The 14,944-nt window shown below is 39.7% G+C and overlaps 1 protein-coding gene across 4 annotated transcripts in view; it reads right to left on the minus strand.

Moving 5' to 3' along the window:
- PIK3C2B (phosphatidylinositol-4-phosphate 3-kinase catalytic subunit type 2 beta) overlaps positions 1-14,944 on the minus strand; it is a 105,863-nt gene that overhangs the window by 21,962 nt on the left and 68,957 nt on the right. For all 4 annotated transcript variants that reach the window (XM_087720022.1, XM_087720020.1, XM_087720021.1 and 1 more), the window contains 4 exons: positions 10,369-10,511; positions 5,345-5,533; positions 4,153-4,246; positions 2,925-3,019 (listed from right to left, as the gene is read on the minus strand). In XM_087720022.1, coding sequence (XP_087576148.1) covers positions 2,925-3,019; positions 4,153-4,246; positions 5,345-5,533; positions 10,369-10,511 — 521 coding nt within the window. The remainder of the gene's footprint in view (positions 1-2,924; positions 3,020-4,152; positions 4,247-5,344; positions 5,534-10,368; positions 10,512-14,944) is intronic.

The following is a 14,944-nucleotide window of genomic DNA, read 5'->3' on the forward strand; positions in this document are numbered from 1 at the left end:
TTGTGGTCTGAAGAACTCGCCTTGCTTGGTCCTGGAACGATGACAGGAGCAGGATGTCGTCGAGATAGCAATTCACTCTTACTGGTAGAGAGCGAAGATATACAGCGATGGCTGCCAGCAGCTTCATGAAGATTCACGGGGCTGATGAGAGGCCAAATGACATGGCCTTGTACTGAAACTGGCACCCTGCAAACTCGAACCACAGAAACCTACTGTGCACTGGATATATTGGAACGTGGAGGTACGCTTCTTTGATGTCGACTGATGTCATCAGGTTGCCCTTGCGGATGTAGCCCAGGATGGTCTTGAGTGACTGCATCTTTAAGTGTTGATATTTTAGGTGGAGATTGAGTCTTTTCAAATCTAAAATAGCTCTCCACCCCCCTGAGCTTTTGGTTACTAGGAATAAGATTGAATAAAATCCTAGTCTTTCCTGTCCCAGGGGCACTGCCTCTATGGCTTGGATGTCCAACAGGTGTTGGATCTCGGTGCTCATGAGGCCTCTTTTTACCTGACGCCTGGGAAAAGGACACTTGATGAACCGTCTTGGGGGGATGGAGAGGAATTCTGGTGTGAGTCCCAGCCTCACCGTTTGAATGACCCGCAAGTCTGATATGGTATTTTCCCACTGGGGTGCAAAAGATGTGAGGCAACCACCAATGGGGCCATCCCCTTGGGAGTCACCTATAGCAATGGAAAGGCCAGTTGGAGGCATCACGAAATGGCCGCCTGGCCTGGGTCTGCTGTCTATTTCTATCTGTAGCTTCTAAGAGCTCCTGAGAGTGGTCGTGTCCCTGATTGAACGGCCTGTTGTAGTTGGGAAGATATGGGGCCGTATTGCCCCCAGTATCTATGGCATGAAAGGACTGACAGTGAAAATATGGCTGAGTTCTTCTGTCAGTGTGTCTATTAGCCAATGGAAGCACCTTGTCCTTGTCCCTTGTCTCTATTAAAACAGGATCTAGCGCATCGCCAAATAACGTCCCACCCTTAAATGGGGCAGATGCCAAGCGCCATTTGGAACACATATCCACCTGCCAATGGCAGAGCCATAGAAGTCAGCGTGAAGTGGCATTAGAAGCCACCATTTGGGAAGCAAACTTGGCTGCATTAAGGGTAGCGTCAGAACAGTATTTAATTGCTGCCATCAGCTTATTTACATCCTGGTTTAAATGCATATCCTCTGGCACTATTCTTGCCTGCAGTTGCTTGAGACATACAAGGGAAGTTCTATTAAAGAACGAAGCTGCCGTAGCAGCTCTCAGTGCCCATGCTGCTGCTTGGTTTGTTTTACGTAGCATTAGATTGACGGCTGCTGATACGTCGGCGCTAACTTTTGGCGTGAAAACTCTGAGCTGTTACATTGCAGCCAAAGGAGGAGCACGAAATTCAAATCGGCAATCCAAAATGGTCGCCTGCCACTTCTAGCGGCTTCTCTAGCTATTGGAATGGTGGCAGCAGCGGCGGCTCAAGGAATTCAGTGGGCGCTGACCGCTTGTTGCCTTTGCAAGCCGGCAGCAGCGTCGACAACAATTATTACAGGGACAATGCGCCAAGCACAAGAGTGGCGAACCAACTCCCAACCGCAGCAAAAAAATGGCTTCAGAGCGCAATGCGGCTCCACTTGTTGCCAGGGACAATGCCGGCTTACAGCCCTTGCCAGAACAAGGCTTATAGCCCCATTGCCCTTGAGGTGTGATACCCTCAGAGCACTCGAGTGGTGGTCCGTCGGAACGGAAAGCCACGCAAATCGCTGTTAAGTGATTTGACACATTAAGAATAACAGAAACAATAAACAACAAACAATAAAATTACATACAAACACTACAAATGAGTCAAATTATTGTCTATTAACCTAGAGAAAATATATTTACGTCTCTTCAGGCTGGACTGTGTTAAAAAAACTGAACTCTTCCAGTCAGAGGAAGCGTGGTCAACAATTTCATAACTCAGTCTCTAGGCTAATGGACAAAGTTAACCTTGTGCTTGGATTCTCCAAGGAGCCCACAGGAGAACGGAGCCATACTTCAAATTATCTACATTAGTAGAAGTGACTAAGCAAAAACTCACCCTCTCTTCTCCTATGCAGACTAAGTGAACATGTTACAGGTAGTCCTCTACTTATGACCACAATTGAGCCCAACATTTCTGTTACTAAGTTGTTAAATGAATTTCACTCCATTTTACAACCTTTGTTACCACAGCTGTTAAGTGAATTGCTGCAGTTGTTAAGTTAGTAATACAGTTGTTAAGTGAATCTGGCTTCCCCATTGGCTTTGCTTGTTAGAAGTTCACAAAAGGTGACCCTGGGACACTGCAACCTGGGACACTGCAACACATGACCCTGGGACACTGCAACCGTCATACACATGAGTCAGTTGCCAAGTGTCTGAATTTTGATCATGTAGCCATGAAGATGCTGCAATGATCATAAACAAATGGTCATAAGTCACTTTTTTCTGTGTCTTTCTAACTTCAGTCACTAAATGAACTATTGTAAGTCTGCATGAGGTTTGTTGCTGTTTTTTGCCTGCTTACATGCAGTACTTTCCCTTTTATTTTTCATATTTTACGTGTGTAGAAACTATACCCTCTCTAAATTATCAGGGCAAACTACAGCACACTCCATATTCACTCATACTGATATGACCTATTTTGGGTAATGAAATGTTTGCAAGCAAACAACCAAGTTCAGAGACCATCAGGAACTCCACTGAACAGGAATTATATGAAATATCCCTGTGTATTAACTATATAGATAAAAATCTTAACCAAAAAACTGTTTTATCCCAAGCCTGGCTATTAGTGGGCAATATAATTAATGGGATAAAAAAAAATATGTTAGCAACAATGCAATTAGAATCTCCTTTTCCCTACCAGCACTTATCCTCCCATTCTACCCTCATTAGGTCCACCAATATTACCAGAAAAAATAGTGGGTGATCCTCAGATCACAGATGGCTCGCTTCATAAGAAACCGCACCAAGGGACTGTCCAAGTAGCATTCATATTTAAGAGCCTAGAAAAAGAAAACAAATTGGTTTTCCAGCAAAAACCAGCTATACAAGCTATAAAACCTGCAGTGAGCTACAGAAGCATGGAGACAGAAAGATGTGGCACTGGTGCATAATGCAAGAAAATACAAATTGCTTTCCACAATAAACTGCTTGGAAAATCCCCAAGGATACACTCATAAACATCCATTAATGGAATGCTATTACTACTTTATTCTTTACACTTAAAAAGAGGGGACACTTAAAAGATTATAGCACCTTTATGATTGTACAACAAGAGATGTTACAGCACAATAAAAAGGAAAAATTATGTATAAATAAGTATTTACACACATACATAGCCTTTGTCATTTTAATAAGTGTAGCAGGAATAACCCCAATCTGCATTATAGCTGTAAAAATTTGGTATATCCACATGCAGAAGACATAATAAATTGGCTTCTTGGTGGAAATCAGCTTTATTTTATTTTAATTTTCAAAATCTATTTTGATTGCAGGGGCTGAAAGGGAATGGATCAAGATCTTACCAGTTGGGAGAACTGAACGTTTTTTTATCTATCTCTGGGGAGCCTTGGAGGAGTTCAGAGTAGAAATCAATATATTTTATCTTGCAGGCAAATTATTTCCCCAACTATCTCATTCTAGTCTCAAAAGAAAAAAAATAAACCTGTGAAGCTACATTTGCTATGTTACTACTGAACTTCGTTAGAGATGATCTGGGACTGCAAAATGAGGGTTACTTGTGAACTTACTCACCCTGTGCCAGAGCACGGAAGAAGGAAACTGAAAACTATTAACTACCAAACAAAAATATAAAAGTATGACCTGAAATATATGATCTACTTATAAAAATTAGTCAGATTTATTTGGTCAAAATAATCTCATTACAACTGATTTCTCAGCAGAAGAACCATCCTGAAAATTTAGGAAGCTATGACATTCCTAACTGTTTAGAGAAATGCTACCCTAGGAGAACAATTTATCAGTTCCTTGAAACAAAGACTCTAGCATAGCGATTTCCTTGCTAGACATAACCCTGTATTGAGTTACAAGCCATTTGTAGGCACGTTCCCAAATTGACAGCAATAATTTCCCAGCTAAGGCCTTGGCAGTTCTTTCAATAAGCACATTGACTCACCTGTACCAACTGGGGCAGATAATCTAATAGCTCAGCATCACTTATGGAATCAATCCACTGTACAGCTGTCCTTCTCACTTCCTGATCTGGGAACCTGTAGCCATTATCAGTAAGAGAATTTATAACAGATGTTCACTAGACACAATGCCCTAGCCCCAAACTGAGAATCCTTTCCAACAATATCTGTAACTCATTGATACCATCTCTTACTGCAGTCTGTGCCACTATAGCAACTAGTTCATGAAGATACCCCCACACCACATCGCAATTATTACTACCACAACATGTTTTTACAACCAAGAAGATGGGATTCTTCTGCTATAGCCTATAGTACATAATTTAAAAATAGTAATATGTAAGCAACACGAAAATCAGCTATCCAGAAAAATACAAAATTCTCACAAATCAACCATGTATGCAAGGGGATCGCCCCCTACTTTAATCCTGATGATAAGCTAGCTTTTAAGGGTTTGTTTGAATAAAGTCAAGGTGCAAGCCGTATCAGTTTTGGAGGGAGTGGGTGTCATTTGAGAGGGCAAACACTGCACAGATTGTAGTACAACTTCCTGGGTGCCTATCAAATGGCACTGTTCCAATTGATGGGATCTGGTGCATGCCAATCCATCAGCTCACATGATGGGCAGAAATGACAAGAGACAAACAGTCCCATGGATAACCAGGTCTCATACATTTATTCATCTTTTATTTAGTGAGTTCAACACATTTTACTGACAATGAATCAAGACAGGATTGGGCCTAAGGAGCAGAGGTGGTATTCCACAGGTTCTGACCAGTTCTGGAGAACCAGTAATGGAAATTTTGAGTAGATTGGAGAATCGGTAAATACCACCTCTGACTGGCCCCGCTCCCATCTATTCTCTGCCTCCCAAGTCACAGCTGATCGGGAGGGAATGGGGATTTTGCAGTATCCTTCCCCTGCAGTGGGAAAGGATTGGAGATTTTACAGTATCTTTCCCCTGCCATGCCCACCAAGCCATGTCCACAGAACCGGTAGTAAAAAAATTTGAATCCCACCACTGCTAAGAAGCTAGTATAGAAAAACAAATTAATCCAACTGCCAGCATTGAGGAGATGGATGGACGGGTGGAAGATCTGATTAATCAAAATGCAATGTATCACCCTATTTGTTCACTGTGCACTTTTAACATTTCCAATACTTGCTATTACTTACGCTGCATGTAACAGTCCAAGAGCATCTTGATGATTCATGTATGTCCATTGTTTCAACAGGGCATAGATGTCAGGCAAACAGGCCCACTCCCAGCTTGGGGCACTAGCAAGCAGCAGAGGCAGCGAACCTGGCTCAGAATGGCAGTAATAACGCTTCTCCCATAATCTCTTTTTGTCTGCTTCAGTTAGCCTGAGATGAGAGAAAGACACAAATGTAATAACATTTATGCAGTTTTTTCACAATTATGCAATTAGACATTAACTGATGGACTACTTTTAGATTAAAAGCACACAGACTTACCTGTCAAGATTAGGCTGCTAGCACCTTAAAATTTAAAGAATTGTTTCTGCTTTGCTACCCCCATTCCCTTCCCTTTTCCATTATATTTACTAGATTATGGATGTATGGATTGGGATTAACTTCTTTTTAAAAAAAATCTCTGTATCATACAGAGAAAATGTGACATGCATTGTAGGTGATCATAATACTATATGCTATTAAAATACTCTATGTAGGACCATTATAAAACTAGCCTGTGCCATTTGATCATACACTTTTTTGTTTGCAGAAAAATACCGTGATATTGGTTTGCACAGGATCACAAAGATGTGGCCATATGTGTAACCACCAGAGAGCAGCAAATTCATGTGAAAATATCCTATTCTGTTTCAATTAGCAGCTAAATCATTTTCTTTCCAAGAAAAAAGACAGAATCAGATGGCTAATGAGAGAAGCTGAAGCAATTCCATCTCCTATCTAATGGGATTAAAATAAGAGTCTTCCCAAAGGGCTACTGAAAAAAAGAAAGCTGCAGTCAATTATGACATGTACAAAGTTCAGGAAGAAGCTGCTTCCTAGCAGAAGTACAGGTAGTCGTCAACTTATAACCCATTTGTTTAACAAAGATTCAAATTTGCGATGCCCTTCAAAAAAACGACTTACTACCTGTACTTATACCAACTGTAAGAGTATTGTGTGATCACAATCCCAAAGTTGCCAATTGGCAACTGGCTTGCATTTGTAACTGGTTGTAGCATCCTGCAGTCACTTGATGATAATTTGCAACCTTTTTCTGAGGATTTCTGGCAAAAAAAAAAAAAGCCCATTAAGGAAGCTGGATTTGCTTAACAATCACATAATTCACTTATTTGACTGCCATAAAATTGTTGTAAAATCCATCTGACTACAACAATTTACCATGGAAATTGTACTCCCAATTATGGTTGTAAGTTGAGAACTGCATGTAATGGGTCATTCGAAAGAGTGAACAATCTCTGGTCTTGCATGTAACTTTGCCTTTGCCTTTCCACAATTCATACTGACAATTCAACATGCTTCTGAATGGGGTAACATAGGTTACATTCCTGTATGAGGATCAGGATTACTCAAAAAGTGCAGCAAGTTGTATAAGATCTGTTCATCCCCATTTTAGCTGACTGGCAATGGTTTGTACTTAGTGAAGAGAAAACACGCTCTGCAGATGCTCATAGACATTGTTTATGCGGTCCAAATCAAACCCTACTGAAAGCAGCATTTGTGGGCTAATGTATTCTATGCGTTTTGTAATTAACGGAATGGCTTCTACTTCTGCATCCCTGCATATCAACTAGTATATGCATATTTGATTGAAATCGGTGTCCTCTTTTGGGGGAAGGGATTGAAGCTTACACAGCCACTCTGACCAGTGGCTATTCAGCAGTGAGGAAAAGGCCATCTCTCGCCAAACATTCCAACTGAAACTCATGGAAACAGTTTCCTGGGGTGGAGATTGTTTTTCAGTCCTAGGGGAATCAAGCTTTCTATGCTTTAAGGCAAGGAAACTCTGGAGGGAGCTTGGGGTTATAATAGGCTGTGGTTAGGATCCATATCCATGTATTTCAACCTAATTGCATTGTTACTTGAAAAAGAGGGGAAGCAGCTTGCAGAGGCCTTGGCAAAGCTAGATAGGAGGGGCAATCACATATAATAATGCTAGCTCTGTTCCCACAAGTGTTCTTTAGTTGTGTCCAGGAAATTAATTCACTGGGGCCAGAACAAAGATGGAGAGTGCAATTGTTGCCCACCCATGAGAACCTCCCACTCTAGCAATGACCCAGAGCAGGCAGGAAAATATGTATGATTTCCTCCTGCGCCATATAAGGAAGGACTGGTTTCTCTACTTTACACCACTCAGCAATTGCTTCCTCCTAAAATATATGCAAGTATACTGGCAAAAATTTATGGAGATAGTAAAAAAATAAATAATGGATATGATCATGCCACCTAGCATAAATGCTATCTTTCCAAAAGACATTGCAGTTAACAGCTTACAGAAACAGGGACTGCAGTTACTTCCAATCTACCCCTTATCTCTATAATAGCCTCCTCAATTTTTATAGTGCAGACAAGCAATACCTCGTCTGCTGAATTTCCACTGTTTTAAGTCTTTTATACCCCCCACCCAACCTGATTTATGGTAATGGTAGTGGTAGGGGAAGCAATAAAAATGTAATTGCAGCACCAGCCTGTCTAACATGAAGAGGCACAGAGCTATTAAACTTTGAAGGGTTTGTTGCCTTTAATTACAAAGCTCCATTGTTGCAGGTTCACCCCATTTTAAGAGACAAATTCCAAAGAACAATATTGTTTGTTGTAATAAAAAATAATATGTAAGGGAATAATGGAATTTAAGAAGATGGGTCCTTTAAAATATAGCACATCACTAGAGCATCCAAACCAACAGAGCACACACACAAAAGTTAGAAATTTGTGCAGAGACTGTACTGTAACTCAAGGCTATGATTACAAATTAGTCCAGACTAGGAAATTCCAAATATGTTGGGACTGCAATTCCCAGGGTTCCCAGTCACCATGCTCAAGAACTAAAAACTCAAAGTTGAAAACAAGGTTGGGAATTCCAAGAATTCGAATTCCAAAATATTTGAAAGGCACCATATTGGAAATCTTTTCATTTCTATTCACTTCTATTCCATTTCTAATTTAAAGGAAGATGAAACCAGGACACAGGCCAGAGTTGGCGAGCCTATGGTATTTTTGTTGGCACACCAGATCACGACATCTGAAATACAAGTGAGAGGGCTTTGCTCTCCCATAGTTTCTGAGGTATGCATCACATTATTTTTGAGGCTCTAGAAGAGCATGGCCCTCTCTTGTGACTTCCAGAGGGTCTAGAGAGGAGAGTCCAGAGAAGAGGAGATCCAGAGAGACCTCTTTTGTCTAAGATGGGGTAGTGTATGACACACAAGCAAATTTAAGGTAGGCATTTTCTGAATGTTTGACACATCAAGCCCCAAAGGTTCATCATCCCTGGCATAGGTTCCATATGTAGGTTTTTAATTTAATTCTGTTGAACTTTTATCTCCTTTTGAATTCTTATTGTGGGAGTTTAGCACAGACGTTTCTCAGGATAGGAAACTTCTCTTTTTACCTTATGTTACTCTGTAAATCATGACTCAATATGTATATATATATCATAGTCTTCCTCCTTCCATGAATGAAAGGGGACAACTGATGGTCCAAGTCTGGATTTCCTGTTAATGGGTGTTTCTTTCTTAAAGTATTGCACCCTGGAAAAAAAATGAATGGGATTAACTCCCTTGCTGTTTGATCCAATTAAAGCACATCATGCTTTTTGGTGAAGTAAGTCCCATGGGCAGTTCATGTCACCTGATCCTTCCTATTATTAGGAAAAAATGCTATAAAACTAAGAAGGGATGATCAGTTCCATTAAAAACGAAGTAGGCAGGTGGAAGAAATTTCTTGAATAATTAATTTATGGAAAGGAAGCAGTGGGAGAATGGAACCCATTCAACTCTGCATGCTTCTGAATGCTGGTTTGCAGATAAACATCGTTGTTGGTTATGCTTGCTGAGGACAGTGATATTTGTAGATCAAAATGTATGGAGATCTATAAGTTTGGAAAACTGGAACATACAACATTGTGCCCCACCATTCCCATAATGCCTGGGGCTAGTTGACAAGAGAAACACAGACCATCTGAATATCTATGTGCAGCTAGCCTTTGTTTCGTGACCCGTCAAAACCGTGTTCCACAAAAGCGCGGTCGATGAAATCGCATATGTGACGTCATCACAACGTGACGAAAAAGATCGAAAAATTGAAATAAAAATTAAATTACAGCAAGCCGATTCACATAAAGGTAAGGGTTAGGTTAAGGGTTAGGGTTAGGTTAAGGGTTAGGGTTAGGTTTAGAGTGTTAGCGTTACGTTTAGCGTTAGGTTAAGGGTTAGCGTTAGGTTTTTCATTACGTTAAGGGTTAGGTTTAGGGTTAGGTTTAGGGTTAGGTTAAGGGTTAGGTTTAGGGTTAGGTTTAGGGTTAGGTTTGGTGGGGTTAGGGTAAGGTTTTCGCTTTATTTTTACATTTTTCGATTTTTTCATCGTGCTGTGATGACGTCACATACGCGCTTTCGTCGACTGCGATTTTGTCGTCCGCGGTTTTGTGGTGGAACCGCCTTGTTTAGCAATTCTATGTAAAAAAGAAAACATATCAGCAACAAGATGGACACATTGCCTCAAGGAGAAATGTACAACTTCAGTTGCCTGATGGCATCTTCTGAGCTACGTTCCAAGATCTGTTTTTGGGGGGGACAGGATTTTTGAGGTAAAATGAGGAGCTTAAGAGTTTGGCTATAAAAGGAGGAAAGCCATTTTAGCATATGGTAGCAAAAAAAAAATTGAAGAAGTTTGGCAGCACCTTTCCTAACTACTATAACACGTTTTATTAAAAGTCACTTGGCACCTGTGTTTTTTATTGACAAAAACAAAGGGCAGCTGCAGCCACTTCTTGAGGAGGAAAGTGGATAGCACTTGCTTGCCACTTCCTTCTGAACAGAGAATGGGTGGTACTGGTTAAGGAAGCAGGACTTCTGCTGGAGTTGCAGTTTTGCACCCCAACCTTCCTCCCCTGAGGTAACCTGGCTTACTCAAAAATATGAACATTTCAGACTTTCTTTCACCAACAGCATGAATGGACATGGATCAGGATAAATACTCCATCCGCTCACCAATAAAGGGATTCCTTCTGCATAACCTCCTTTAGTTTCCGCTGGTCTCCCTCAAAGAGACTGTTGAAGTTGTACTGGGGACTGAATTCTGCTGCTGGTGGGCTGGTAAACTTAATTTCAAATGATGAGCTGGGAAAATCAATCTGCAAGAGAGGAGAATAGTACAGAGACTTGATCAGCATCCAAAAAAACGGTTCTTTGATATTGGAAATGTAGGCACTTGATTTATAAGGCAATCTAATTGCAAGCAATCTTTTCTCATATCGCTTCATGAAACTAGTCTGAAAGCATCTTAGCTTTTCCCAGTTGTATTAGAATATTACTATTCTGAGTGGCAATTTAGACAGCACAGAAATTGTGACATGTCTCACAGTAAAGGGAAAAATTAGAAGCTTAAATTATTCATCTTGCTTAATTTATCCCTATATCCATGTAGTACGAAAATCTACAGAATTACAAACAACTTGAGAAAAAGGTTTCTTATAATTGAAGCAATATCTTACTGTCTTTCCATTTTGTCTGGTCTCTTCCGTGTTCATTAATTATCCATTTCAGAAGGTATAATGTGCAGGTCAACATATTGACTGAGTTACATCATGCACTGTATTTCGGGATCTAATCTATTTTATAGATTGTCTCTGGTAAAAATAGTTAACAAGTTAAATGGCCCCTCCTAGTAATAGGAGTCAAGATGTAGCAGTATGTATTTCCACTTAATCCAATTTAGAACAGACCATTAATGTAGTGCTTTTATACTTGTCCTTCACTCATATTTCATTGCTTTTAAAAGTAATTTTTCTTCAAAGCAAGGAAGACAGGGGAAAAAGTGATTTGAGTTGAGTCAACTGTATAGGATTAATGTAAAGCCAAGCTACCCCAGTTTTCAGTTTCTGGGAGCTGCTTGATGACTAGGGAGACCAAAGAATAAACCAGGAAAAAGAATCAAAGAAAGGGTTAATGCCAAACCTCCTATCCTTTTAGCCTGACCATCCTAAGGTTACTAAGGAAACCGCAAACACTGAATCATCTGACTGCGCAACCACATACCATGCAAACTGTGATTCACCATATTAGCACAAAAGTAAATGAGTATTGATTTGCCAAGTTTAATCTGAATTCTGCAACCACTATTCTGGCAATACACACTACACCATATGCAGAAGGAATGTACTTTTCAGCTCTGAGTATGCCAACAGACCTGTCTCCATAGTAAATTCTAATTTAAGTGACCACAAATGCACGGTTGTTCTTTGTGCCCAGCCTGCAGATATGAGGCATAAAAAAATCTAGATAGACATATCTCCAGGATTTCTTCTTATACATAATTAGTGGAAATATCAGAGAACATACTAGACAAGCAAACAGACTAAATAAATAATTTAGGGTTTAAATATATGGCTTAATTAAGAAGGATCCAGAGTGAGCAAGTTGCTTTGGAAAACTAATGTAGCACTATGACTATGAGAAGCATTAACTGTTGGATCAGAATCCATATTTTGAGTCTTTATGACTTCACTAGAAAGTCAAAAGCAAATGTTAACTCCAATCTTCCCCTTTTCTCCTGCAATCTAACTATTAGCTAATGCTAGTTTAGAATGTTGAAGAGAGAATTACAAACATATAATAAATCTAAAATGTGAATATTCATGCATTCACATACACATCACTTCAATCTGACTGCATTCTAACAATATATTACAACACATTAAACAATTCCAGTGAGTAACTAGATTCTTACATTCTAGGATTAGCTCAAGGCATTCAATCTCTAAAGGTCTTCCAGGAAAATTAACCTGACATGTGTCCAGATGGCCAAAAGCATAGGAGACACACTTACCTTGTGGTGTAGGCTCTTCTAGAGGACGAGACTGTCCCCATTGAAAATGCTCACTTCTCCTTATTAACTGTTAAAAGTCTATAAATAGTATCCCATTTAAAACCGAGGGGAGCAGAGACTTTGTTTGTTTGCTTGTTTGTTTGTGTGTTTTTTATAATGGCTCCCAAATCGAAGCAGTCTAAGCGTTTCCTTAATAATACATCTCAAGAAATTGTTACAAAATCGCTGCCCTTGCCTCCCACGCCCTCTACTGGAGATCTCTTAACGCAAGAATTTCTTTTTGAAACCCTTAAAGAGTTCAGACAGGAAATTAAACAACTTTTATCGGACTTATATGATAAACTGGATGCCAAGATTGCTCAAACAAGGGAAGATATGATCGGAGTTATGACTGTTATGACAGACTATGTTTCTGAAATGGAGGACAAATTGGAACTTTTGGAAAAAGCTAATTCTAATTTGACATCTAAAATTCAAATGTTACAACAGGAAGTTGAAAATGCTCAAAAACAACTCGTTATGATAAATTACAATAAGACTGCGTTTGCAATAAGAGTCAGAGGATTGCGTGAAAAGGAACAGGAGAATTTGAAACAGACCTTTTTTGAGGCTTTCAGACGTTCGGTGGGAAGTCCGGGATTTAACTTTGATTGGCAGATTCAAAAAATTTATCGCCAGAACTCGTGTGTAGCAAAACAACGACAGCTTCCGAGGGACATAATTATATATTTCACCACAAGAGAATCCAGAAATGCGATAATACAGAAGTTCTACAATAACAGGCTGCGAATCGATGGACAGGACTTGAATGTTTTTAAAGAAATACCATCTCAAATATTAAGAGCAAGGAGAGACTACACTTTCTTAACTGAAAAACTCAGAGATTCTCAGATACAATATAAATGGGAAGTGCCATCTGGTATCACAGTCACATTTGAGAACCAAAAATATCGTCTCAATTCTGTTTGCGAAGCCCGAGATTTTTACTACAAAACTCTGAAGGCGGGACTTCCTGATTCACCCGGACTTGGAGAAAGACAAGGAGAAGGAGAAGATAAGCAGCGGGACACGTGGCTACAAGGCGGAGGGTGTTGCTTTCCCCTTCCGGAAGGGCAGAAGAGTAAAGAATAAAGATCCAGCTATGCCTTTAAAATACTTCTTAAATTTTTAATTTGAATAAAATTTCAGGACTCCTGTCTGGTATAAAATGACAAAGCTGTATACCGATGAAGAGATATTGAGACTGAAAGAAGCGGTGCTGAATTTGGACATATATTGTATGGGACTTATATAAGACTTGTTTGAATCTTAATTTAAACTGCGCATGATCTATTCTTTGGGGCGAGGAGAGCGGAGACCATAGTTTTCTTGGATTGTGGTTTGGGATGAATGGAGTCGGGTGGCGTGGGGTAGATGGAAGGGTAGTGAAAGTTCAATTAGATTACCTTGATCCAGAATGTAAGCTGATTTTTGTATAAATTGTTATTTGAATACAAGGTTAAGAAAGATTATCTGGAGAGTCTACACGAGGGTGGAGTAAATATGAGAGGAGCAATGGATGAGGATAAAATATATATGCGGACACGGGTAAAGGCAGGATGGGAGGTATAGAATTTATATGCGGAAGCAGGTAAAGACATTGTTTAAGATTTTAAAAATAATGAGAAGCTGAGTTTAATGTTAGAGAGTATATTGACTTCTCTTTCTTGGGGGGGGGGGTTCCCCCCTTTTTTTCTTTTTATTATTCTTTTCTTTTTTGTTCTTTATTTTTTTTTATTTTTATTATTTTGTAACTTCTAATCTATTTGGTTTCAATATACTCCAGACTTTGCTTGATAAAGAACGATGCCGGGAATGGGACCTGGGAAGTCGGAAGGGGGTCAGGGAGGGGGGTTCAGGGGGTGGGTTGGGGGGAGGGTGGAAATATAGACTCAATTTTCAGAACAATGAATGCACTTGGATACTGTTGCTTTTTTTTGCTTTTTTTTCTTTTCTTCTTTCTTTTCCTTTTATTTTTCTTTTGTTTTAGTACAAAACAAATAGACCAATGAATACTAGAAATACACCGAAGCGAGGTGTAGAGGGAAAGAAGAGGGGGGAATTAAGAGGGAGTGAGAAGGGAATGTAAGGAGGGTGAGATGGTGGGAAGGGGAGAAAGGAATGGCTGAGGGGGAGGGGAAGTAGAAGAGGGGATTGTTGGAAGGGAGAAATGAAAGTTGGAGGGGTAGAAGGAAGGGTGTATGTAGGATAGAAGTGTTATGAGTTGTTTATTGCTTCTTTTTTTTTCAACTGCACAGTATTTAAGTGATTGTATAAAGGAGAATGAAAATGTAATAAAAGAATCTTTGATAGGAAAAAAAAATGCTCACTTCTGTATCTTATCCCACTGTACTTTATATTGGGTTGGTAACTTCAGTAACTATCAGGATTGGATAAACTGAATTTCCCTGGGACTGGTGATCTCCAAAATGCCCAGGACCTAAACCACATATGGAATACACACTTCAAAATAACCTGGTAACTAATCCAGCTCCTATAGTAATAGTATTATGTGGCAATGTTGAGATCATCTAGTAAGCACACTTGTAGCTTCATTTTGCACGAAATACAGCTTCTGGGTAGTCTTCAAACATATCCCATGTAGAACAAATTACAGCAATCTAAGCAAGAGTTGACAAGGATATGAGTGATTATTCTCAGTTTGTTCTGTTCTAGGAAAGGCTGCAACTGGAATATCAG

Source organism: Thamnophis sirtalis, unplaced genomic scaffold (assembly GCF_051295495.1).
Source record: "Thamnophis sirtalis isolate CommonGarterSnake01/CBP01778 unplaced genomic scaffold, rThaSir2_p1.2 scaffold_7, whole genome shotgun sequence".
Classification (NCBI taxonomy): domain Eukaryota; kingdom Metazoa; phylum Chordata; class Lepidosauria; order Squamata; family Natricidae; genus Thamnophis; species Thamnophis sirtalis.